General features: G+C 38.3%; 4 protein-coding genes across 7 annotated transcripts in view; 2 read left to right on the top strand and 2 right to left on the bottom strand.

Moving 5' to 3' along the window:
• The window catches only part of LOC145481845 (dystrobrevin alpha-like), a 37122-nt gene extending 32747 nt beyond the window's left edge, over nucleotides 1-4375 (bottom strand). For 3 of the 4 annotated variants that reach the window (XM_081460399.1, XM_081460403.1, XM_081460402.1), the window contains exons 1-2: nucleotides 2649-4375; nucleotides 2528-2569 (exon numbers count right to left, since the gene is read on the bottom strand). In XM_081460399.1, coding sequence (XP_081316525.1) covers nucleotides 2528-2569; nucleotides 2649-2707 — 101 coding nt within the window. In that variant the 5' untranslated portion in view covers nucleotides 2708-4375. The remainder of the gene's footprint in view (nucleotides 1-2527; nucleotides 2570-2648) is intronic. The other variant, XM_081460400.1, reaches the window with a different exon arrangement.
• Nucleotides 1-13105, bottom strand: part of LOC145481889 (lactadherin-like) — a 490145-nt gene extending 477040 nt beyond the window's left edge. The window contains exon 1 of the mRNA XM_081460454.1: nucleotides 12868-13105. Coding sequence (XP_081316580.1) covers nucleotides 12868-13036 — 169 coding nt within the window. The 5' untranslated portion in view covers nucleotides 13037-13105. The remainder of the gene's footprint in view (nucleotides 1-12867) is intronic.
• The window catches only part of LOC145481893 (uncharacterized), a 287663-nt gene that overhangs the window by 28682 nt on the left and 234357 nt on the right, over nucleotides 1-24624 (top strand). The gene's annotated exons all lie outside the window — the stretch shown is intronic.
• Nucleotides 17401-19354, top strand: LOC145481897 (putative skeletal organic matrix protein 5). Its single transcript, XM_081460460.1, has 2 exons — nucleotides 17401-17539; nucleotides 18571-19354. The coding sequence occupies exons 1-2, from the start codon at nucleotides 17477-17479 to the stop codon at nucleotides 19087-19089; spliced, it is 582 nt and encodes a 193-aa protein (XP_081316586.1). The 5' UTR covers nucleotides 17401-17476; the 3' UTR covers nucleotides 19090-19354.

The raw sequence follows: 24624 nt of genomic DNA, 5'->3' as shown, positions 1-24624 counted from the left end.
TTTGTGTTTCTATTAAACAATTAGATTATGAGCTCAAGATTTCTATCGTATATGCGCCCTCGTCAACTATCACGCATAGAAAGCAAGAGCAAATTTATAATCTAATTGCTTTAGAATAAATCTACTAGTCATTCAAAATTTATGTAGATCCTCTTTCACCAGACACTTCGAAAACACCAAGAAGTGGCCATCATTTTGTTAACAAGGGCTCACTGAACTACGCTACTCAACATCTATCACAGAACAGATAGTGAGTAGCATAGCCAATCAGAGAACGGCATTTGTGATAGAACACTAGTAGATTTATACTAAAACTTGATAGAAATATGGTACACGTTTTCTATTTCCTAAATATATAATACAGATTGGGTGGGTTAGAAAGGTTAATAGACAGCAAGGCTTACCTACATTTTATGCTTAATGGAAGAATATTAAAGCAGCTAGAGTGAAAGGATTTCTACAGAGAAAAATTATCTAATGGTAATGTGTACACCAAATGTATGTATTAAACAACAGGTCACATTTATACTGAAGTAAAGGTTTATGTGTGATCATCTAGAATTTTCTGGATTTTACGTTTCTAGTGGCAACTTAGAATCTAGAATCTCAAACAGCAAAGAGTGTATTAAGTTGATTCCCAAGTTACCAATTTTTAAAGCAATATTTTGTCATTCTGACTACATTGTAGAGTAAATTCAAAGAACCTTCCAGTATAAATTACATCCATCTAAACTGAGAAGTCTGCATGCATCCATCTGTATCCAACAGATGAATGGGAGTCACAAAGGTGAAGTATTTTCTTTCACAACAATCTTGTTGGTAAAAAATAACAGATCATCCTTGGCACTAAACAGCAATGACAATCACTTGACTTGTGTTTTCCTCTGTTTGATCGGACCTTGGTTCTGTGAGCTATTTCAAGCAAATATATTTGGATAGGAAGTACAGTGTACATCTACAGTACTTTATAGAGTCCTAAAGTGTGATGTCAAAAAAGAAAAAATTTGAGAAATTATGGGATTTGGCGCCATTTTCGAATAGAGCGTCCTTAAAAAAGGGTCCTTACCAAAAATTACCTCTTAATTGTAATTCCCAGCCGAAATATAAAGGATGAAAATTTGGTACTGCCCCATATAAATCTCTCTAATTTTGAGTCAGTTCTAAACTGAAGGAACTGAAACAAATTTTGAAGGGTTTGTATGGGATGCTATCAAACTTTGATCCCTTATATCTCTATCGGGAATTGCAATTCAAAGCTAATTTTTGGGATGAGAGCATCTTTTAGGATCCTCTGTAAGAATATGATATCATATCCCATAATTTCAAAAATTTTATTTTTGTGACGTCATCACTTTAGGACTCTATTGTATAGTCCTATGGGTATGATTTAATTGCTGAATGATTACATTACATCTTACATTTACATGTACATTAAAATCAATCAATAAAGTTTAGGTTCCTCATGTACATCATTCTCGTGTAATTATTTCAGGTCTTCAGTTTGCCTGACATTAACTTGTGTGATAATTGAACTTTGACTTGACATACATGTACATGTCTGCCCATTGGGCTGGGATATAATATAAAGAATTCCAAAAAAGGCTGCTTTGAACTCCATTGGGAAACATTTTAATGGAAATCACATTATTTGAAATGCTGGCATAGTTTTCTTAATACAAAGCTCACTTAAATAGCTATAAAACAGGGATTTTAAGCTCTTTAGGTATTTTCATTCACAAGCACTTTTAGTCATGAATCAAACACTCCTTTGTGTACATCGGCAGTCCATGAAATTAATTCAAGTGCATGATATCTATCTTAAGCCTGATACTCTATATTTATAGAGCAAGCTCCCAGCAAGTGTAATTTATAGAAACAATTAAAAATCATGAAACCTTCTGTACATGTAGTTATAAACAACACAGTTTAGAACCCGGGTGCACTTTTTAAAAGGATTGTGGTAGATACTTGTAAGTTGTATATATCAGTTATTGAGGAAAAATGTTTAGTATGAAGACAAAAAAAAGTGTTAAAAGAAAGTGAAGTAAAAGTACCTGGAAATTAAGTTCTACAATAACAGAGCTGACTTACAATGAAACAGATAGCAGCCAAGAAAAGTAACATTGTGGCACAAAACTGGCCTCTACTGCAACACCGCGATTGTGATAGGTACCGTTAAAAATTGTCACAAGTACAGAAACAGATATAACCATGTACATTGTAGAAGTACAATAGTATAAGTCTTTTACATATTAAATGTGTACAACCAATCCACAACAACAGTGACAAAAACAATGAAAATGAAAAGAGCCTAGGTGGCTCGGGCCTGGGATCACATTAACAACTGTACAGTTTGTACAGTACTAGAGGACAGTTAACTTTGAATTTGCTCAACAAATCTTAGCATAATGGCAACATTTTTCACAATGCACAACTAGAAGGTGCTATGGATAAAAAGTTGAACCAGGACTCAATGACAGCTACTCTAACACAATAATTGGAATTTATCAAGATCAGCTGCACTCACTTGCCCGCCAGTATAGGCGAAGTAGTTGCTTCCATCATCTTCCTGAAAGGCAAATTAAAACAATTTTTAAAAATTTCCTTGTCAAGAGTGAGTAACATCGATGCAATAAAACTGCACTCACAAGCGCTTTGATTTGGGGTCCAGCTGTTGTAAGGGTTCTGGACTTGGTTTAGTTTTCATCTCTGGACAGAACTTTCAATGAGAATTAAGTTTTTTTAGAAAGTGTTTTTGCAAATAATTGATATTCTCAACCCTATTTGAGTGTGGAGAGAAGATTTCAAAGATTTTCAAATTTTCCTGTTCTTGGCTATTAAACTGGTTTTCGAGTCAACACCAGTAACTAACAAGGGTACATTTCACCAGAAAGCACTATCTCCCCAAGTCAATTAAATAATTAAGTTTCTAATCAGCTTAGTGCAAAAAATTTCAATATCATTTCCAAAGAAGATCAAAACATTCAATTAAAAAATACTAATGTACAGTACACAATTCAAGGGAAGGATTAAGTTCTAGTGTAATTTATTCCTTGGGTAAACATTCTCCCAGCTTGCTTCCTATGATCAATGATATACTGTATAAATACTTCTCAAGGAGTCTGTAAATTTCATAAAAAGACTTCATTACTTAGTATTTTTATAAAACTTCAAATATTGAATCAATGCATTGTCAACGACCGCTTCGAGAAGCCTGTAATTAACCGTTTGTGAAATCAAATTAACTGTTATTGATCGAAATACAATAAATTGCTGACTAAATCGCTAACCAAATTGAAATTCCAGAACGAGTGATTATGCATAAATGAGCGAAGTCCTATGCTTTATCATGGCATCGATCGCAAACCCAAAACATTCCAATCGCGTCGAACTGGCGTGTTTCTCAGCTTCAAAATATTGCACGAGGTTAGTGTCAACCCTGTGTTCACTCTCAATTATCGACTGTTCAAAAATAAGCGGCAATCAAGGGGGTACAGCACAAGTATTCGCCTTCTGTGACAACGCTAAGTCTTGGAATATCAAAGCAGACCATTCAAATTAAAGTTTACTTAATTGTGTACGTGGCATTGAAGATTTGAGTTTCTAGCGATTAAAATATTTTCCCTCAAAGGGAACATTCTGTCATTATTACAGTAAGTACAGCTACGCCTTCTAAATACCTGCTGACAAAATAGGATTTAGCAACCATGGGAAATTTTAATATACTGAAGTGAGACTGAATAAACAATCAAAATATGCTTCACACTTCGGTTTCGCGAAAGAAATTTTGAGTCGATTTCCGGTCGCCCATTTCTTCCACGGGTATTACATATCTTGTGTTTTTGTTTTATTTTTAGTTACCTAAAGAAAACAGTTCCTTATTAAATCCAAAGAAAACGCAAAATCGCAAAGCAATAACTTTGACAGGGTGAGGCAGTCTAAAGCTAATCAGATCGTTACTGACCTTTTGATCAAAGCTTCGCTGTGTGTAGAAGCTACAGAATATTACCATAACAAGCTAGATTTTTCTACTACAGGACATTTATCAATAAATTAAAAAGCTCTTTAAAATATCAACCCGTAATTAGAAATGACGGCCTAGCCCAAAGAAACACCTCACAACACCGAGAGAATATTTTAACCTTAAATTCTTCGCGAGTTTTGAAGCAATGATACGCGCTTTTCTTTGCGAACACAAACACATGTGGAGGAGCTTCCAATAATACAATACACAGGCGAATATAACCACTAAATTAGCCATACCTTCGTTTGCAACAAAAATAACATAAATTCCTTCACTCTAGAGCCTAAAACACTTCACTGCCTCTGATCGCTCCGCCATTTCAAGCCGCATTTTACCCTCGCTCGACTTTAGTCACGTGATATGTTGTTTCCATAAGGGGACAATTGTGCGACCAATCAAAGCGAGAAGGCGTGAAAACTAAAATAACGCGGTAGATGATTACGGGCGTTAATTTATTTGTGTGGAACTTTTCATACTCAATTCTGCATTACAATGGTTATTGCGTGGGACGTGATGCGAACACAAGTGATCTTTCTTTGATGTATCGCAACAGACTTCTTTGAAGGGGCTATCATGATTGCGTGACAGATGCGTAACTGGCGCTTACTAAACTCTGTATGAACTATCAGGCGGGAAGGGTAGGGGACAAAAGAGGAAGGCGCCTTTGAGCCGACCCCATGAATTGAACGTGTAATTTACGCTTTCGAACAGTTCAAGCTTCGGTATAACTAACGAATTTGGTCCATCAATTTCGGAATGAACAATGCTCTTCGTCCTTGTTGAAGAGGAAATCCTACAATTAAATTTTTGACGAATTGACTTGAAGAAAACATAGGAATAGCTGAATTCGTAGTGCATAGAATCAATAGTACATATATTATGAACGAGGTGTTCACTGAGAGAAAAACACATCCTATTTGGTAAAATCATATTTCCAACCCTAACCCTAACCTAATCATATTTCTAACCCTTACCCTAACCTATTTGCCCGGCTTGGGGTTTTCATTTGTTATTTTAAAATTAGTAACCGTATTTAGCGTTAAAACTGATTTAAACACAACCTTTGAGATTATTGTTGCAATAGAAACATCGAATTGCATGACCAAAATTATAAAGCAAAATTTTCTTTGATTTTGTGGAAAAATCACAAAGTTTGCCCATTGCTGCTAAATCTTTTTTATGTATATGTTGAGAGCGAGAAGATTAAAATCAGTTAGTCTTTGTCCCCACTTTTTTTGTAGCAAATATTAATCATCTACATTGAAGCACATAACCATTCGAATGAGGTTCATTCTCGTAAAGAAACCTTACATCATGTATTTTACCGCAGCGAGATTTAAAAGAGCGACTTCACGGTTTGAGAATCTTGAAAAGCTCAGCCTGAATTTTTCAAGCTCGTCGTTTGTATTCCCTGTGAATCTTCTCTATGTTTAGTTTATGGTTTATTATTATCTCTTCGGTGTTTTTCTATCTTAGTAAACTTCTACTTTAAGGTTTCCTTGAATAAAAAGATAATTTTGTACGTGGCGGAAAATAACTCAAACTACCGTGACTGAGAAGCGCGTGAGGTCCATGTTTATCCCCCACTGGTTGATTGAATGACTTCTTTACCCCTGTGTTGACAGGATGTAAAATCTTCACGAAACTTTTACAACGACCAACAGCTTGGGCAGTCTCGCATCTTTTCATGTCTTACATCTCTTCAATCGAGTTAACAGGTAACTGTTAGATTTTTGCTATAGCTAAGTAAGCCAAGTGTTATTCGGGTAATGTTTTAAGTTTTCCTGGTATTTGATCCGAATTGTTTTACGGTCAGATATAACACTGCATTCTTGATAAATGTTAACTTGGACTAAACGTAAATCCGCTCAATAACTATTCGGCAATTTCCGAGAAAAAAAACTTGACAATAGCACATCTCGGCTGTTTTATCCGGAGGACGGGAACCTTTTGTTTGTGGGATGATTCCGTCTTTGCCAAAAATAAGAGTGGATGAAATTACGGCGACATCGACAGTTCAACCCAGTGCAAGTGCAGTAACCTTTTATACCAGCGCCGAGTAGGAACAGTGAATGTTTTCACTAATTCGGATCAGAAAAGCGGTGAGTTTGAGCAAAAATAGCTCAAGAGACGGCGAATTGTTATTAAAGTGACAGTTACGAAAGCCAATAAACAATTCTTGGATCAGATGAGCATGTTTTTGAAGGCTTGCATTTTATAGTGCTCAAATCGCAGGTTTTTGCCTTTCGGTGCCGATTTAAAGAGTCGTAATTTATTGTTGTAGGTTGAACGATGCAGAACTGCGTTATTGTAATGTTAGCCATCGGACTTCCTTTATGGAGAATAGAAAGTGTTGTAACTTTGATTAAATTGGTCTTGTTTGGTCTGTATAATAATATGTAGATTTAGCCAAGCCAAAACGCGGAACTGCTGATGACTGCAATAAGTTAACCATAAAAGAAAAAGATGATTTGTTTTTCTTGGATCAGAAACTCAAAAAATGATCAATTGTGAACATATAATTATTCAGCGTGTGGTCTTACTACTTTTATCCAGTTAAATTTCAACAAACTATGCCCAATAGACATACCGAATTTTTCCAAGACTGTAGAAATTACGTACTCAATATCAAAGAGACGACTGTGCAAGGAATGTGTTGGAAGAAAAATAAAAAACGCGCCAGGGGTTAAATCGCGCTGACATTTTGCCTTTCCCTCGTCCCTCCTTCTTCCGGCCTTGCTTGAGCCTGCGATCCAATCGAAAAACCAGTACCTGGTCAGCAGTGAACTTAAAAAAAAACTCGAATGACGCGATCGACCACGATGAGCTTTTAACCTAAACCCTTGATATAATCATGTGATACTAGTACGGTTAGCGGATACCTTGTATTGAAGTACCTATGGTAATGGTGATACTCTCTTATATTATCGGTCTTGGCGTACGGACGTACGGACGTACGTACGGATAGTCACGTGACGACTAAATTTTTCAGATCCATGGGTCACCAAATTTTCTAAGGCATTGGGCTCCGCTCGTGCGTCTGGCGCGCAGGAGCCGCTAAAAAGAACATTACACGTTCTCTCGAAGATATGAATTTTGTGTTCTCGTGGCAAGACAATCCCGTGCCACCCGAACATAAAATCCAGATCTTCTTGCCACCCTGTAATTAATATCTTCTATGCAGCCGTTTGGGCCGAACCCGCCTTGCTTTCATTTCCTTGCCGAGGTCTGCACCAAAATTTCTACCAATCAATGGTCAGTCAGGATTTTCCTGGGAATCGAAAGAAAACATCAAGACGGCAAGGTACGCTGTATTTGATGCAGCTTATACAACACCTAGGCACAAATTAGTCCAAGTAAATGTGGCAGCCCCGTGGGACGGGGAGGGTTGAGTGACTTCGGTCCGAGTGGCTGCGAAGGAGATTTATAAATATCTCTTAAAAACTGAACTATCTGAGGACAGTGCTGGGATAATTTCAGTCCTCGGTCTATTTTAATTTGTACTGATGCCGCTGCGCTCGGTCCGTGGAGTCAAGATCTCGGGCTTATATACTCAAAGTACGTCCTTCCGTTATGTTAATAATACGGCTATTTTCGTGTTTACTGCTGCGCAGTGTCTAATTAACACTCGTCTCTGAATATCGCTTTCCAACCTCAAGCGCAAAATAAATACTCGTAAAATTATCCACGGTCCAAGATCTTATTCCCAGTGTGAGATATGAGCTCCTTTGAAACCACTCTTACTTCCCTTTGTATAGAAAAACATGTACCCAAAGACATCAATGACAAATTGCTGAAAGTGATACAATGTTCTTTAAGGAATTTTTTTGTTTATTCTGATACTCAAAGGAAGTGTCAAGTTGATGAGCGATGCAAAGTTACAAAGGTGTCTGCGACTCATTTTTGAGTTCGTTCGAAGTGCATGTTCAAAAACTCCTCAAAAAACGATGGTTTATATCACTAAACCCAGGCACAGTGTTGTCTGTGGTTTGTTTGCCTCTTTACTCCCCTGGTTTCATTAGAATCGAGCTGAAGCTTAATGATCACGATCAAAGGTTGATGGCTGTCGAGGAAGTCATTTCTCAGATGAAACAAAGAATGGCGGACGGTCACTTGGAATAAAGGTAAGGTACTGGTACAAAGAATTGGTACATCGGGTAATTTTTTAACCATTAAACCTCTTCCTCTTCTGCAATTCACTTATTGATCGCACTAGTAGAAGAACAAAAAGATGAAGGAGAAGAACAACAAGAATAATAATAATAATAATAATAATAATAATAATAACAACAACAACAACAACCAGAACAAGAACCTAAATCCTCGAGTTTGATTGGCTAATCATACGCACCTGACCGGTCCAGCTTTTTCGATAAAGCCCACGGGCCGGATTTTTTTCTTGCTGCCTAGATTTCGCTTCTAAACGTTAGTGGCAATCGTCAATCTTTTGCCTTTTTTACTCATCCATCGACGATTAGTCAACGCAAGTTCATCTCTGTTCACTTTAAAATGGCAAGGAAAGTCACTGTAAGTAAATTCAATTGAGTATTTTGAAGTTATGAGAGTTTGCTTGGTTGTTTGTAGCTTGGCGCCGTAATGGCGCGTAATCCTGTGTTTCAGTCTCGCCGTAAAATTGAGTCAATTGCAGTCCAGTTTACCTCTGATCGTTGCTGCATTTAGAAGAATTTCTGTGGAATACACTTAACGAATTTCTTCGCTTTCTGCTATTCAATTTACGGTAGAAAAGTGACGAAGTGATTTTAAAAGCTACAACTGACAGAAATTGTTTTTGTAGTAAAACTTCAAACTTCTCACGAAATTTCACACTGCAAAAACAGTTTTGGAGAACTTAACTGGTGAAATAAATGCAACTAGCACAAAGTAGTTCGAAAAAAATCTCTTTTTTAACACATCCTTCTTTGTCTACTATCTGAGCATTCTCGTCCCCAGAGCCTCCGTTTCTTTTGGTCACGTGGTCGGAGAAACGTCAACGACATTTTAAGACGAGTAGCACTGGGGACGAGAATGCTATCTGAGTTACTCGCTCGTTGCCGAGATTTCTTAAAAATCGTTAGTAGACGGCGCGCAAGACGATTCAATGACAAGAGTTGCGTAAACAAATCCATTTGTAATCTGTACAACCAATTTACTGCAGCAAAAAAAAAATAAACATGTTATTTGCCGGCTTAGGGTCAGTCCGTACAGGGAAAAACTGTGACCTCGGGCTTGAAAACGCTGCCTCGGTCACAGCTTTTTACCATACGGACCTCCCAGCCGGCAAATAACATATATATTCTGAAAGTAATTATAGTATTGTAATAAAAGTATAGTATTGTAGAGAAAGAAGAAAATTGTAGAAAGTAGAGTTCTGAATAGTAAGTAATGTAAGTAATTTGAAAATTTATAAACAAATAAAAAAAGTACGAACACCAACAACAAAACATATACAACACACACACATATTATACAACTTGAAGGACTTACGCGATCACATAGAAATAGCTGGAAATAGCCACAACCATAACTTTGTTTGTCATTGAAGCGATGAAGAGAGAACAAGCTGGTGCTGGTTTAAGTGACTGTTATGCACGACAAGACCACAAAATTAATAGCTTGAAAACGTCTCCGAGACTTTTTCAATTTGTCATCACTACATCTGTGCCTAACCCATTATAACACTCTTCTTTTTGTAGCTTCAGACTTTGGTTTCACTGAATCAATCAATCAATCAATCAATCAATCAATCAATCAAAGACTCAAAGTATGTCTTTTAAGTTTTTACTTGTCGGAGTTAATGTTCACGATAGTTCCCTTTTAAGTGCAGATGTTTTAGAAACACGGACGTCAACAGGAGGTAGTGCAACCTCGTTCCCAGGCTCTCTCTCCTCTGTCTCCCTTGGTCGCTGGAAGTGTTCTTGCTCCTGGCACGCTTTCACCCCAGTTCCACAAATGAGTTGCGAAGCCCTCCTTTTAATATTCGAAGTTTTATTTTAATTTAAATATAGATGTGACCCGCCTAGATTAGCCCAGGCTACCTGCGGGTTCGCGTTGTTTCTATTATCAAGCATTTTAAACTTAATCTGTATACCTATTTCTGTAAAAATTGTAAATATGCGAGTCATAATACATGTAATAATAAAGTTGTTGTAGTGAAAAGACGACAATAGGCGCCACAGAAGAGAAAATTCAACTTCCCGTTTATGATCACGTTGTCTTTCAAAAACGTCCGCACACAAAAACCATTTACTCCGGCTTCAATATAACAGCTTTACGCAGCTGGTGCCAGCTGTTTATGCTCATTTAAGGCTGAGCAAGTGCATGGGAAGCAGTTCAATACAAGACTATCACAGCATCTAGAAGAACCGCTATCGTTCAACGAGGTACTAGCGATTAATCCTGCCATTGACCAAAATTAACAGCTTTATTGAGAAAGTGATGCATATCTTTTAATCCATATTTTATATTTTATTACACCTGCAGGAATCTACGATCCCTTTTTTGTGCTGCCGCAAAAATCGTGGAGAAGAAAACCAAAGGTAGGCAGCAGAAAGGTTAGTGTAAGGGGCTGGTGACATGGAGGGAGGAAGGTCCTATCACCTAGGAAGAGACAACTTTTCGTTTATGTTTTACCAGCAAAATCTTCCTTCGAGGTGGTTACCAAGTGGAGAAAAAAAACAAGATGAAATTCTCGACCGTCTTGACATCGCCATGTTTGTTTGTTTTGTTTTGTTTTTGTGTTTTGTTCCGACTTCTAGGATATAGGTGCAAGGATCGTCTTATCTCTCAGCTACAAAGAGCCTAGCGCTTGAGAGATTTTTGTGCAAGGGTCAAAGCTAAACTGAATACAGAAAACGTAAGATGCTAGGATGAACTCTTTCAGAGAATATTTCGTACTCGTGTTGCTTTTTACAGAACCATAGAAAACTATAAAAACAAAAACTAATAAAATATATGATAATAATAATAATAATAATAATAATACAAAAAAGTAAAGCAAATAAAATGTAGAATCAAAAGGGATAATTATTTTAAAGATTTAACCTATGTGTAAGCGCACGCATGCTGGCCTTTAAACGCAAAACTGACAATGTTTGCTGCACTAAATTGCCTGCCTTCGTATTCGCGGGAACGACCAAACAATCTGTACCATATTAATTACCAGGTGACGGACTACAAAAGAGTGTCAAGCGTTTCCGATCTTCGTCACATGAAAGGGCCTAAGTGAGGAAGTATTTAAAATGCCAGTTAAGCGCAACAGTGATCGAGGAACATTTTGGCGGAGGTTCGTGAAAATCGGTTAAATCTAGGAGTCCTATCAATTCGCTTGAAGCAAGGGAATTCACGAAAAACGGAAGCCTTGGTATCCAGCCCCTAAAAATTTGCGAACTGAACGATGTTTGAATTTTATGAATGTTTCACTTGAATTCATAATTTTATATCTGGGTCAATCTCTCCCAAATTGATAGACCAGGAAAATGCTGTGGACTGTTCCATGTTTCTTCTTCGTCACCGGTTTCTTTATGGACTGCGTATCTGCTGGTGAGCAATGCAGAGAGGAGCGGAGCATAAATGGGATGGCTCTACAGGGATTCGTCTTTAAAAAGTTGTCCGTAGGAGCCTTTCACGAGTGTGACATCAGCTGTGAAAGAGAACTCACTTGTCAAAGCTATAACTACGTCGTGGGGGAAAATTCGTGCGAACTGAATAACCGCACCAAGGAGGCAAGACCCGAACATTTCCGCTCAGACCCGGCACGTGTTTACTTACGACGCTTGAGCAACCGGGGCAGGTACAAAACTATTACGCAACTTTAGCAAAACAAGTACCTAGGGAGATTCAGCAAACCACGACGACGACGGCAACAAGAACGTCATCAAACAAAAGGTTTAATGAGTAGAACAATAGCTGTGCACATGCGTTGTAAATTTTAATCTATACATGTGGCTGCTTCTAGGTAACTTTACCAGAAGAGTTTCAAACCCAAAACGACGTTTATTCACAGGTAACGAGTACTGCTCGGCACAATTTGCTTCCTTAACACTGAATTACACAGATGTACGGTTTACCCGAGATAACAATCTGGATGACAAAAATGAAAAGATATAAACTTATATACTAACACATCGCCAAGAAAAAGACTCACAACAATTCGCAAAAGGTACAAAAAACTGTTTCTCACCGTTTAGGTCTTCGGTAACACATGATACGATCCGATGGAAAACGATTTTCTTTATATCTAAGCACCACGCGATGCGAAAACACAAGATGACGGAAAGCACTAGTGAGCGGTTACCTAGCACTTGAAAAATGTCCGCTGATACACAATCTGGCTGAACTGCAGCCACAATGCATTTCTTTGCCGTCCTCTGCAAAACAACAATGTGAAATGACCAAGTTCCGCGTCGTCTACGGAACGTGGACGACGACGGCTAATTTTTAGTATTCCCATTTGGAACTGAACGCCGTCGTTGTATATTTAGCTTAAGCACGTTTTTAGAGCCATTGACGTACTGAACAAATCTATACAATCGCGAATTTCGCTTGTAAAATATAAATTCATTTTTCACTAGGCGTCGTCCTCGACCTCGTCGTCGTCGTTGCTTAAGGTCCCTAAAAACTGAAATTTGCCCGGCCTGGCAGATGTTGTTTTCTTGAGGGCTTGGTGTTCGTTAACAATCCTTGAAAAGAAATAAAAGTGTTCTTTTTAGAACATGAAATTTCCGCGGGCAGCTCATCAGCCTGCAGACTCCCAAGAGAAGTGTGTCCTTATTGATACAGTATAGAACATATATTTAGAAGAAGGTTAACAGCTTTTTTCAAATTTATACGAATATACAGTTTACCCGAGCACGAGCGACCATCTCCAGCAAATCCTTCCTTACAATTGCAGTTATGTCCGCCAGCAGTGTTGGTGCAGTTTGCATTCACGTCACAGTCATGGTCTCCTTTCTTGCACTCATCGATATCTAAAAGAAAAATAATACTTGACACACAACGTTTAAAAGTTGACATTAGCTGGGGAACTCCAGTTTTCAGTTCTGGCTTTGGTGTAAAGTCAATTTACCTGAGCAAAAGCGACCATCTCCAGCAAATCCTTCTTTACAAGTACAGTTATGTCCGCCAACTGTGTTGGTGCAGTTTGCATTCATGTCACAGTCATGGTTGCCGGTGATACGTTCATCGACGTCTAGATAACAAACGGGAAAAAAAAAAATCCAACCTTTGCCAATGAGAAACTAAACATGCTCTCGTACTTAAAGAGTAAACCAGGAGTTTCAATTAATTAATGTTACACAAAGAAGCAATCAACAGCAACAAAACGAAAGCTATACTCAAAACGTTATACACGACTAGCATGAAAGATGATTGCCAAAAACCTTCTAAGTTCATGTCGCAATGAAGCCAAACTGCTGTTCCATTCCCGGTTGGATCAAGCCAATACTTGCCGCTAATGGTGTCTTTGCCTTCGCTCGCCTTTATTTCCTGACACGAGTGCGCTGGGAGCTCCGGAATGGAACCCAGAGGAGTTTTGATGAAGAAAAGAGATGATATTACAAGATGTACCAAGGATATAGTAATTTATATTTAATAAACTTTGTCTTGGGAGTCCGAAAACACAAAGTGGTTCGACTTATTACTCACAAACATTAGGGGCGGATCCACTAAGGAATGGCGTAACTGACTAGTGAGGTAAACAAATTTTAAAAGCGTATACGAAGAAGAAGGCTTCATCTCAGGGAGGAGGGGTGCGCACCCCTGCCCCTTCCCCCTAGATCCGCCCCTGAATATTGGCCGATTAGCGTGATAAGATTACTGACTCCTGGTTTACTCTCTGAGTATGAGAGCATTTTTAGTTTCTCATTGCCAAAGGTTACTTTATTTCTTTGCCGTTTGTTATCTAGACGTCGATGAATGTATCACAGGCAACCATAACTGTGACGTGAATGCAAACTGCACCAACACTGTTGGCGGACATAACAGTACTTGTAAAGAAGCATTTGCTGGAGATGGTCCCTCGTGCTCGAGTAAACTGGATATTCGTATAAATTTGAAAAAAGCTGTAATAATTGTTAACCTTCTTCTAAATATCTGTTCTATACTGTATCAATAAGAGCACACTTCTCTTGGGAGTCCGAGAACGCAAAGTGGTTCGACTTATTACTCACAAATATCAGGAGCGGATCCAGGATTTTTCTTAGGAGGGAGGGCACAATTAAGGAATGGCGTAACTGACTGGTCAGGTAAACAAATTTTAAGAGGAAGGCTTCATCTCAGGGGGGGAAGGGGTGCGCACCCCCTGCACTCTCCCCCTAGATCCGCCCCTGAATATTGGCCGATTAGTGCGCTAACTTTACGAGCATTTTACCGGTATGAGCCCTCCTCTATTTACCTAGGAAGAGGAATTATACGTCTCAGACGTATTGTGCATCTAACATTACTGGACATTAAGAGCAGCCCCGCTTTAATATCAACTGGGCAAAGAAATAGCGAAAACGAATAAAGCCCTAGAAAAGAAGCCCTTTACGGGCACTACTTATAGGAATGTTTAAAAAATATTAAGTTAACCTCAAACAATCTGTCATTAATTGTTTTCAACACAATTTGTTTGCTTTTCGATGTCCCAAAGCGCCCTGATATGCATCAAAAATGAGCAGCATGCAGATAGGATTGTAAATTTGAAAGTAAAGATTCTCATGACAAACTAAGATTTACGTCGTATTTGTATTTCCTTTCTTCTACATTTACAGTAATAAGAACGCGATTTGATTAGAAAACAAGCATATGCCGCGAAATTTTGAAAGCTAACATGACACAACACACCAAAAGGAGAACTGTACATTTAGCCTATCCTAAGTTGTTCAAAATGCGTTCTGGGACGCGACTTGTCCGTCATAAACAGCTAACTTAGTCTGAAAGAGCTTCGTTTTTTCTTTAAAATAGTGAGACATATTTTTGGGCATTGCGGCTACTCACCAACATATCCAAACGATGTCACGTCATGTCGAAGAACATGGGAAAACGAGTCTGCATTGTCGTACATTTTGACTTCGTAGCGGTCAGCGGTGAGAGATCGTAGAGATTCGCGGGGCCATGTTTCTGCTAGAAATCCACGCAAAACTCGAATTTGTTTTACTCGAACGGTAATATTCAATGAAAGGATAACAATTCTAAGCTGTAAAAAGTAGTTATTTTCATTAAAACTCGCGTTTCAAAGGCGACAATCGATTATTAAATATCGCTATGTTTACGGTTTTACTTCATAACATTGTTCCGAAACCTTCCGAATAGTCACGGACTATGTCACTTACTTACTTGCTTGCTTGCTTGCTTGCTTGCTTGCCTGCCTGCCTGCCTGCCTGCCTGCCTACCTGCCTGCCTGCATGCCTGTTTACCTGCTTGCTTGCTTGCTTGCTTGCTTGCTTGCTTGCTTCCTTGCTTGCGTACGCACCCGATGACATATTGGTGACTGGCTAAAGCCAATAACCGCAAAAAATGCCCGAGAGGACCTGGATCAAACACCACCACTGCATTTTGGTCAAGTTTTCATCCCAGTGATCGTTATGATCGCTGAGAATTGTTTCCATTTGGTCTGCGCATGTCAGCTGAACTTTTTTTCAGAGATCGTGGTGTCAGTCGTTATTAATTAAGAAATAAAAACCATGCTTTGTGTTTCTATCAAGTTTTAGTTTAAATCTACCAGCGTTCTATCACTAATGCCGTTCTCTAATTGGCTACGCTACTCACTAGCTATTCTGTTGTAGAGAGTGAGTAGTGTGGAATTCGAAGTTTGTGTTTGTTAACCAAATTTCGGCCACTTCTTTGCGTTTTCGAGGTCTCTTTGAAGAGGATTTGGATAAAGTTTTCAACGACTAGTAGATTTATCCTAAACCAATCAAATTATTCGATCTCGATTTCTGCGTGATAGTTGACGAGGGCAACGCCATCGAACGCCCTCGTCAACTATCACGCGATAGAAATCTCTAGCTCATAATCCAATTTTTTTTAAAAAATAGAAACACGAGTGAAAGTCTGGGAGAACGAGAAATGCTGTGAAGGGGAGAAAATTACTCTTTCCTGGTCTTCCGATGGGACTGCACTCGCATCAGAAATATGAATTTCTTTCCACAGCTTTTTCGAGTTATTTTATATCATACTTTTTCTTTTCTCAGATCTGGCGTCCTGCAAGGAACTGTACGACGTATACAAGTAAGTTACAAGTAAGCTACTGTACTAACAAACCAGTCCTGAAAAGGTTCTGTTGATTAGACATTTAATTTTCAATTCCATGGACCTTTTCCGATACCTTTGCGCTGAAAATTCACACTTGCACAGTTAGTTTTCCATTTATGCAACAGCTGTTTCAGTGGAAAGATATCAGAAGAAGTTTATCATTACCGATTTGTTAAAAGTCCGTGGTATTTAAAGTATAGGTAATTGTATGAATACGTGTACAATTAAGAATTTACACCACGATTGATAATTTAAGATTCTCTCAAAACGTACAAGCCTTAAGGCGAGTGCAATTTGAAAGAAGATCCTAAATTGCTCGTGCTTTATGTGACTGAGACCATTTCGAACACTTGCTTTAATTTGCACTGCATGGGGATCAAATTAAAAATTAACGATAAATTGACCTTCTCTCAGTCAATCTCAGTTATATGATAACGATTGAAATTGAAATTGATTGGAAAGCACTGCGTTTTCAAATTTAATTTTTGACTGTCCATAACTGGAGTTGGGTTTTTAGATAAACTTTTTAAAACAGCCTTTAAAACCAGACCAGATTTCACGAAAGAGGGCCGACTAATTGGAGTTCATTCAAAACTAGGGGGAAGCAATTTTTCGATCAATAATATACGTATTTTACCACAATTGTTACTAATCTCGCAATCTGATTGGCTAATTTGTCGTTGTCGAAAAGAGTCCAGACAACGACGCTGACGTCAATATGTCACGCTCTTGGTCACGCTCTGAAAAAAAGAACATTTTCTTTGACGTTGATATTGTGGTAAAAAACAAATCAAATGTGGTTTAGCGTTGTCTCTTATCGACAACGATATGCGTCATCACAGTGGTCAAAATGTTGTGGACTCACGGGGCGCAGCCGAGTGAGTCCACAACATTTCGACCACTGTGATGACGCATAACGTTGTGGATAAGAGAAGAGACAACGCTACGCCACATTCGATTTGTTAAATTTAGAATTTTTATTTTCGCCGTCATATTTGATAGAGCAGCTGCAGTTCTTCATAGAAACGATGCAAACTATCTTCTTAAGCATTAAATAAAATATTAACAAGAACGCAGAATATAACTCTTCAACATTTTTTCAACTCAATCTCAATTTTTTCCATTCAGTGCCTTTTGTTATTATTTGCATCCAACAGGCCCAACGTGAGTCAGCTGGTTACGCTCTACATTGACTCAAAACCAATTTCTGTTTTCTGTCACATGGGAAATTTTGGATGTGGAGATGGAGGGTGGACACCGGTCATGAAGATTGACGGAAACAAGGTATCACATAAATCACCTCTCTACTCATACTCGCCGACAATCATTATTTGTAAACCTATGGATATTTTAGCTGGAATGAAATGAATTTGCTATTCTTGAGAATACTTAGCAGATGTTTCTGTACCTAATTTTGCCAATGTCAACACAAGGTTTGATTTTTCACGCAACCCCGTTCTATTCGGATAGTTTTTGAACAGAAAATTGTTTATTACATCAAAATTTTATGTTTGTAGAATCAATAAAGCATTTCCCCATATGGACTAAAAATGTTAAAAGATTTAAAAAGTGTTAAAAGTTCTTCGGAAGGAAAGAGACACTCAATGTTATAAAATGAATGGGACGCTGGGCAAAGAACCTGGAGAAGTGTAAATGCAGTACATATATAATAAGTTGAAGTCACGTAACTGATTTCAGACATTGTTCAGCAACAAATTAAATGGCAGAAGAAGACGTCAATTAACCTATATTTTACTTTCGATATTTGAGGAATTACCGGCGAACTTAATGCTGGGGGAAACCCTGCGATGGACTAGCATCCCATCCAGGGGGGAGTAGAAATACTCCTAGTCGCTTCATGCTACAGAAATCGGAGATAAGCGCCGGCCTGATCGGCTAGCTTGTGTACAGCCGCCCCTCCCCTCCAAAAAAAAAATCGGGATTTTGTTTGGAGGGGAGGGGCGGCTGTACACAGGCTATGATGGACCACTTGGCTCGTATGCAGACTTTTTTCGTTTGAGGGGCTGTTTACAACTGCATTATTTTTCAACAGACCGTGGGCGAATAATATTTTCACCGCTTGATGAACTTTGATTGTGCAGCATTTTGCCGCAGGAACTCGGACGAGTCTTCTTGAGTACGATTCCAAATAATTTTTGACAACGTATATCATAAAAGAACTATTAACCAAGGATCACAGATGTTAATGTTAGGTTCCTGTTAAGAACAGGAAAAACCGGAAACCAGAAAGGTCTAATATTTCAGTGATGGATAACTCTGAGGGTTAGATTGAATTTTTTTACTTTCTTTCCTAGAGCACTTTTCATTATAGCTCGGTGTACTGGAGCGATAAAAATGAATTCAACCTTCATGGAGGGGAGACGGGGTTTGATACACAAGAGACCAAGCTACCTACCTACTGGAACACATCCTTTTCCAAGATCTGTCTTGGTATGAAGATCGGCCAACAGATCAAGTTCATTGTCATTACCAGGGAGGCCACCTCTTTGTACTCACTTATCGCTGATGGGCAGTACCGCGCCACTACAGTGGGCCGTAACACCTGGAAGAAGCTGATTGGTCCTCAGGCCTCATTGCAGCTCCAATGTAACAAGGAAGGGTTCAATGCTGTAGGTTCTTCTGAATCCAATTCGAAAGCAAGAATCGGCATCATTAGTAACCAAGAAAATGACTGCTTATCCTCTGATTCCAGAATCGGGTTTGGTACAGGAGGGAAACACGGTAACTCCAATACCTGTGGTAATGAAGCAACGAACTCACCAGATAATGGCATCAAACACATCAAAGCCATGGCATACATAATTGTACAGTGAGAAGGAACTGATGAAGTGACGGCGAGAGCCATTCAGTTTATCGATATACTAATTTTAGTAACAAACACATCGAAGTCATGTCAGTTCCAGTTTTTTTTTAATTCAGAATGTCTATTGAAGTTAGTTTTTTAGGTGTTTCTTAAAAAAACAAAAGGTTCCCCCATAATTATAGACTTTGCGTGTCGGGTATTCAAAATGGAGGGCTTAGTACATTTAATGCACTAATATAACATAAGTTGGGTCACGACAGTTTTTAATATTTTTCAGCGACTTTTTGATTGGTTCCTATACAACCACTCTCTTTTGATATCAGTTGATATTAAAATAATGGCATCAAACAAATAGGCCTAATTACGGTTTTCGACGCCATCTTGATGGGTAGGAAAATACAGTGTTTGTATGGGAAACCCATGCCAAATAACTTCTCTCAAAAATGGAATTTTATACAATTTGTGAATCGCAACGTTAAAATAATATATAGGCAGAAGATTGTATTCACCAAGTTTGAAGGATTTAGCTTGGCTAGAAGACGCTCAGTTTACTTTTCTGATTTTCTATACATTTGTCTGTAAATTTGGCTGGGTAGACGCGGTTCGCGGGAAAGTTTTTCTTAGACAAATGTATGGAAAATTAAAAATTAACTGAGCGTCGTCTAGGCCAGCTACGTCCTTCAAATTTGGTGAATACATTCTGCTACCTAGTATGGTAAAGCTGCGATTCATAAGTTGTGCTAAATTCAATATTTTTTTTATTAAAAAACTGTTTGCCATCGAATTCATATATATACGCTCGATTTCCAGCCGTTTCTTTATTACGTATCACTTGTCCCTGTCGTCACATCCGCTTTTTATGCAAATTACCATACGAGCAGCGCGGGGAGAAATGGCGTAGGTTGCTGCTCCAAAAAAACAAAAAACTGTTAGATAAAATGTGTTTTATATGGAAATGGTTTACATAACCCAAGGAAAAGCGTAACACTAAAACAGGAACTTGCTTCGAAGCTGAAATTCGAAAGAAGCCGCAGCCAGCAAGAATCTGGACCTGAAGGGTAACAACAATAACGATATTTATTGTTACATGCTTACAAATACATGCAAGTGGGTAAACAAATATTTTAAGTTAAGTCAAAATCGTCTTCACTGAGTCCGAGTGGCCGAATGCAAGAGAGCTATGCAGTGATACCAAGGATCATAAGCCAATATTGCTTCTCCGGTCTGCCTCTGTTGTAAGATCTCTGCAGTAAACTAGAGCTTTGCCTTTATACCATAACGGTTCTACCACTGTCGGTAACATCACTGAATGTCTCTAGTTCTGCAGGATTTCAAAAGCGAAAAAGCTCCCCTGTGTAAAGTGTAGGCAAGAACTCTATTTCCTTCTTGGGAAAAAAGATGCCAAGAGCATACGGTTGCCACTTCCTCTCCCGATTCTAGTGAACCGACAACTAAGTGAACAAAATTGCGGGAAATGGGTAGACACTCGGGCGTAATAAAACTCGTACCCAAACACATGGTTTAGTGCTACTAAAGAGATGATAGGCGTTTCCTCGGTGGTCCGCATGCTGCGAATAATCCCAAGTTAATAGAAAACATGTACAAAAGAACATGCATCACCTTTAGACTTATAAAATTTATGAGGCTTGCAAGTTTGTTTTCTGAATCCTCTAAATCTGCATCGTAATGCAAAAGTAAGGCGCCTTTTGCTGTAATGTGTTGTTGTGTGTACATTCCTAAATGCCATGACAGACATGACAACACTTCTACTTAACATTGGAATAGAGCATTACTGCAGTGCGCAAGTTAGGTGTGTCTCTTCCTGCCATGCCACTCTCCTAATGGTATGCTCCAATGTTTCTTGAAGGGATTACGGATATCAGGGATTGTGGCTGTAACCCCTTGACAATTACCTGTCATTCCGCGTGCGATTGTCGCTTTTTTCAAAAATTCTTCTGTCGCAACCTGATCTAGTTAAAGGAACTCAATCACGGTTTGCACATCTTGAAATTCTTTCGTTCAATGTGCAACAAAACAATTATTAGGTTCGTTTTTTGTGATTTCACCCTTCGGCTTCGGCTGATAACCCCTACGGCCCTACCTCGACCTTGATTATGCTGGATATCACAAAAACCTCATCCAATAATTGTTTTTATAACATAGCGCGGGCACTAGTCCTATCTAATTCCTATTGTTGAGCCATCATGAACGAAATCTCTATGTACACACGGCCGTGCGTATATATAAGATGACGTGTGCAGTTTCAATTTAGCTGCAAAATCTCCGTTGAGTTTAGTGCAAGCTCCTTTTATTTAAGTTTCGGCAAAGTGAAGATTATTCTGAACAATCCAAACTCTACCTCGAGCCTTTGAATTTTCGGCAAGCTAATATGTTTACTTACACCTGAGCATTTTGATTTTGTTTGTCTACATTTTCATTGAGTATTTTTGACTCTTTTGTTTGCCTACATTTTCATTATAATTAATTCGAAGAAGCGAATACTTCGTTGACAATTTCATAAACCATGTTAAGCGTTTTCGTTCAACCGTTGCTCAAGCTATTGTGGCATGTTAGGATCCTAATGACCTTTGTTTTCCTTCACCATGCATTGTGAGAACTTTGTAGTCAATCACAAATAAAACATGTTTTAGCGCCCAAGTTGTTGTCGCCATGTTATAAAAGAATTGGTTCATGCTTTTGGCATTGCGTATATCGAGTTATGGATGCACTTGGGAAGTTTGGAGAGCACGCAAGAATCTACTGCTCTCGGCTATCACCTCGAGCAACTCTTACGCTTCTTTCGTGCTCTCCAAACTTCCTGCATGCATCCATAACTCGATATACGCACGCTAAGCACGAACAATTCTTTAATAATGCCAGTCACGCGTGAGTTGTCCGCGCATGTTACTCGTGCGTTGCGTGGGGATGTTTTCTTGGAGTATTTTGAGGAAAAATCACAAAGTTTGCCCATTTTTGCTAAATCTTTTTTTTATATATATGTTAAGAGCGAGAACATTAAAATCAGTCAGTCTTTGTCCCCACGTTGTTGTAGCAAATCACAAAACCCTTACAACGAACAACAGCTTAGGTAGTCTCACTTTTTTCGCTCTTCAATCGAGTTTAAAAGGTAACTGTTAGATTCTGGCTAGAACTAAGTATTGTTTCTTAATTTATTACTGACACCGGTACAAGTGTTTTGGGTTTTCTTGGTATTCGATTTATATTTTACTGTGAGTTATAACATTGTGTTCTTGGTAAAGCGTAAACTTTAACTAAACGTAAACGTGGAACTTTTGTTTTTCCTCGAAACATTACTTCTGTCAAATCCGGCCCTTAGAAAATGAAAAGTGATTTTCAGTGCACACGCGAGAAAAAAACATGCAATTTACAAAACGTGAAAAAAATCAATCCTTGCAATGATATTCAATGTGAAAATTCAAAATAGATTTTCATCTCAACCAGGAGGCGAATAGCTTTCCGCTCTTCAGCTTTTATCTCCTAATTTGCCAACTGTTTGCTTTATTAGTTCAGGTAAATACACTTTGTTATTTTTGTCTTTCGAAACTCTTACTCCCTAACAAATGAGGAGAGTTTCAGCTTCAAAATTTGGTTCCATTGCGGCAAAATGGTTAGCATGCCATAGATTTAATTCACTGAGGACACGAAGGTCTACAGTGGTCTTTCAGGAGCAACATCTGTCAAAGGTACATTCCCGCTCACTTCTATAGAAAAAATTCAGCCATATAGACCCCACTGCAATTGATGTCAGCTTGTAACATAGGCTTACAATGCACATGACGGAACCGTATTCTTTACACAATGGCGTGAGTTCATTTGTTTAGATTTGCCAAGATGGGAGCCTAAATCAGTTCAGCCTGAAGCAAATATCTGACCTAAGTCAAACATTTATTGACCCTTTCTTCTCTCATACATAGTAATTATTTTATGTGCCAAACACTAAGCCTGTTCCAGAGCAGGAACTTTGTCAACTGAAGATAGATTTATTTATCAAAATCTCAACACTGAGTGTATACTTCTAAGATTTGATTGCTGGGTCACTGCTGAAGAAGGCAGTTTTTAAGTATGTTCCGCTGGAATTGTGAAACAGGTGCCATCAGTTAAATGGATCTTATCAGGAGACACTAAAAAACACAAAGAACCCATCGAGGAGACTTTCTTGTCAATTGTCCCACAACTGAAATGTTTACAGTCTTTACTATGGGATAATATTGATACCTTTCGAATGAATTTAAGAGATGTAGAAATTAGGCGAAAACAGCTACTGGGGGCTCAAATCAGGTTTAACATGTGTATAAAAATAAACTTTAAAAAATATTGAACTAAATCACTTTTACATGATTCGTTCCAGCTTCGTTTTCTGCTAGTTTCAGCACGCCTCGCCACAAATAAATTTATAACTTGAGGAAGTGCTGTTGATATGCAGTACAAATAGAAAAATACCAAAAGATACGATGAAATTTTTCTTTTTTCTCTTTCAAAGCAGAATTAATTGCTTTGAAACACAGTGGAAGTCAACCCTATAATAATAACCATTTTGTTTTTACCCAAACAAAAACTCTGCTAGTTCCTGGGTGATTTAGCGGGCTCCAACGTTATCACAAAAACGTATGTTTTAGTTCAAATACTGTCACTTGATAAAGCCTGCATCGACATATTTGAGGTATTAGTTCGGGTTTTGTTGTTGTTGTTCTTTTCTTTTGTTTTATTGTATTCTATTAACTTTTGATTTTTTTTTCACGGAATATCATGTAAATTCCAAACAGTACATTGAGTAGTGTATACGCAGTTTAGGCAAGGCTATGGCCAGTTTCAGCTGAAATAAAAATACCATATTGTAACCTACGTTTTCTACCCAGTCAAACAGGCACTATTGGCTTAGTTCAGGGCATATATTAGACAAAGATCGTCTTCAACCGGTTTTAGAAGTATAAGCTGTAAGGATTTACGTCAATTCTTCCTAGGCCATCACTGTAAATTTTTTGTGTAATGATCTTCATTTTTTTGCGATCCTTCCCCTTGACAACCAAACACATTCATGGCCTGACAAGGATGACAAATTATTAAAACACCTGAGATGTATAAGCCGAGCGAAACGTTCTGTGTTTTCGTTAATTTTGAAATGTTCTATAAAACTTTTAGTCATCCGTATCAACACCAGCGTTTTATAGCTAGGGCTTTTTTTAAATCTTTTTTTCCTATTTTCAGAACTAATATATTCATCCACATCCTTCAAGAATAAAGGTTGGCAAATCTGTACTGAAGGAGCAAAAATCAGTTCACTCCGTGAACATGCTTTGGTTTCTTCTCGTACTCATGTTGACATGGCGTGAACAGGACAACGCCATCGCTGTACAAGGTAATAAGAAGACAGTACTTCAAATAACATTTCATTTTTTCGTTAGTTCTAAACGATTGCTCAGAAAAATGTGAGTAAAGGCAAACACATGAAATAGTGGAGTTTACTGCAAGACAAATTGCAAATGCTGACAAAGATATTATGGTTAATAAAGTGTATTATCGTTTG

Source organism: Orbicella franksi, chromosome 3, assembly GCF_964199315.1.
Source record: "Orbicella franksi chromosome 3, jaOrbFran1.1, whole genome shotgun sequence".
Lineage (NCBI taxonomy): Eukaryota > Metazoa > Cnidaria > Anthozoa > Scleractinia > Merulinidae > Orbicella > Orbicella franksi.
This window is presented reverse-complemented; position numbering and strand designations above follow the sequence as displayed.

Coding starts and splice junctions, on each gene's coding strand:
- LOC145481897 (XM_081460460.1), top strand. CDS start 17,477: ATGGGAAATTTTGGATGTGGAGATGGAGGGTGGACACCGGTCATGAAG. Junction 17,540..18,570: donor TGAAGATTGACGGAAACAAG/GTATCACATAAA, acceptor TTTCTTTCCTAG/AGCACTTTTCATTATAGCTC.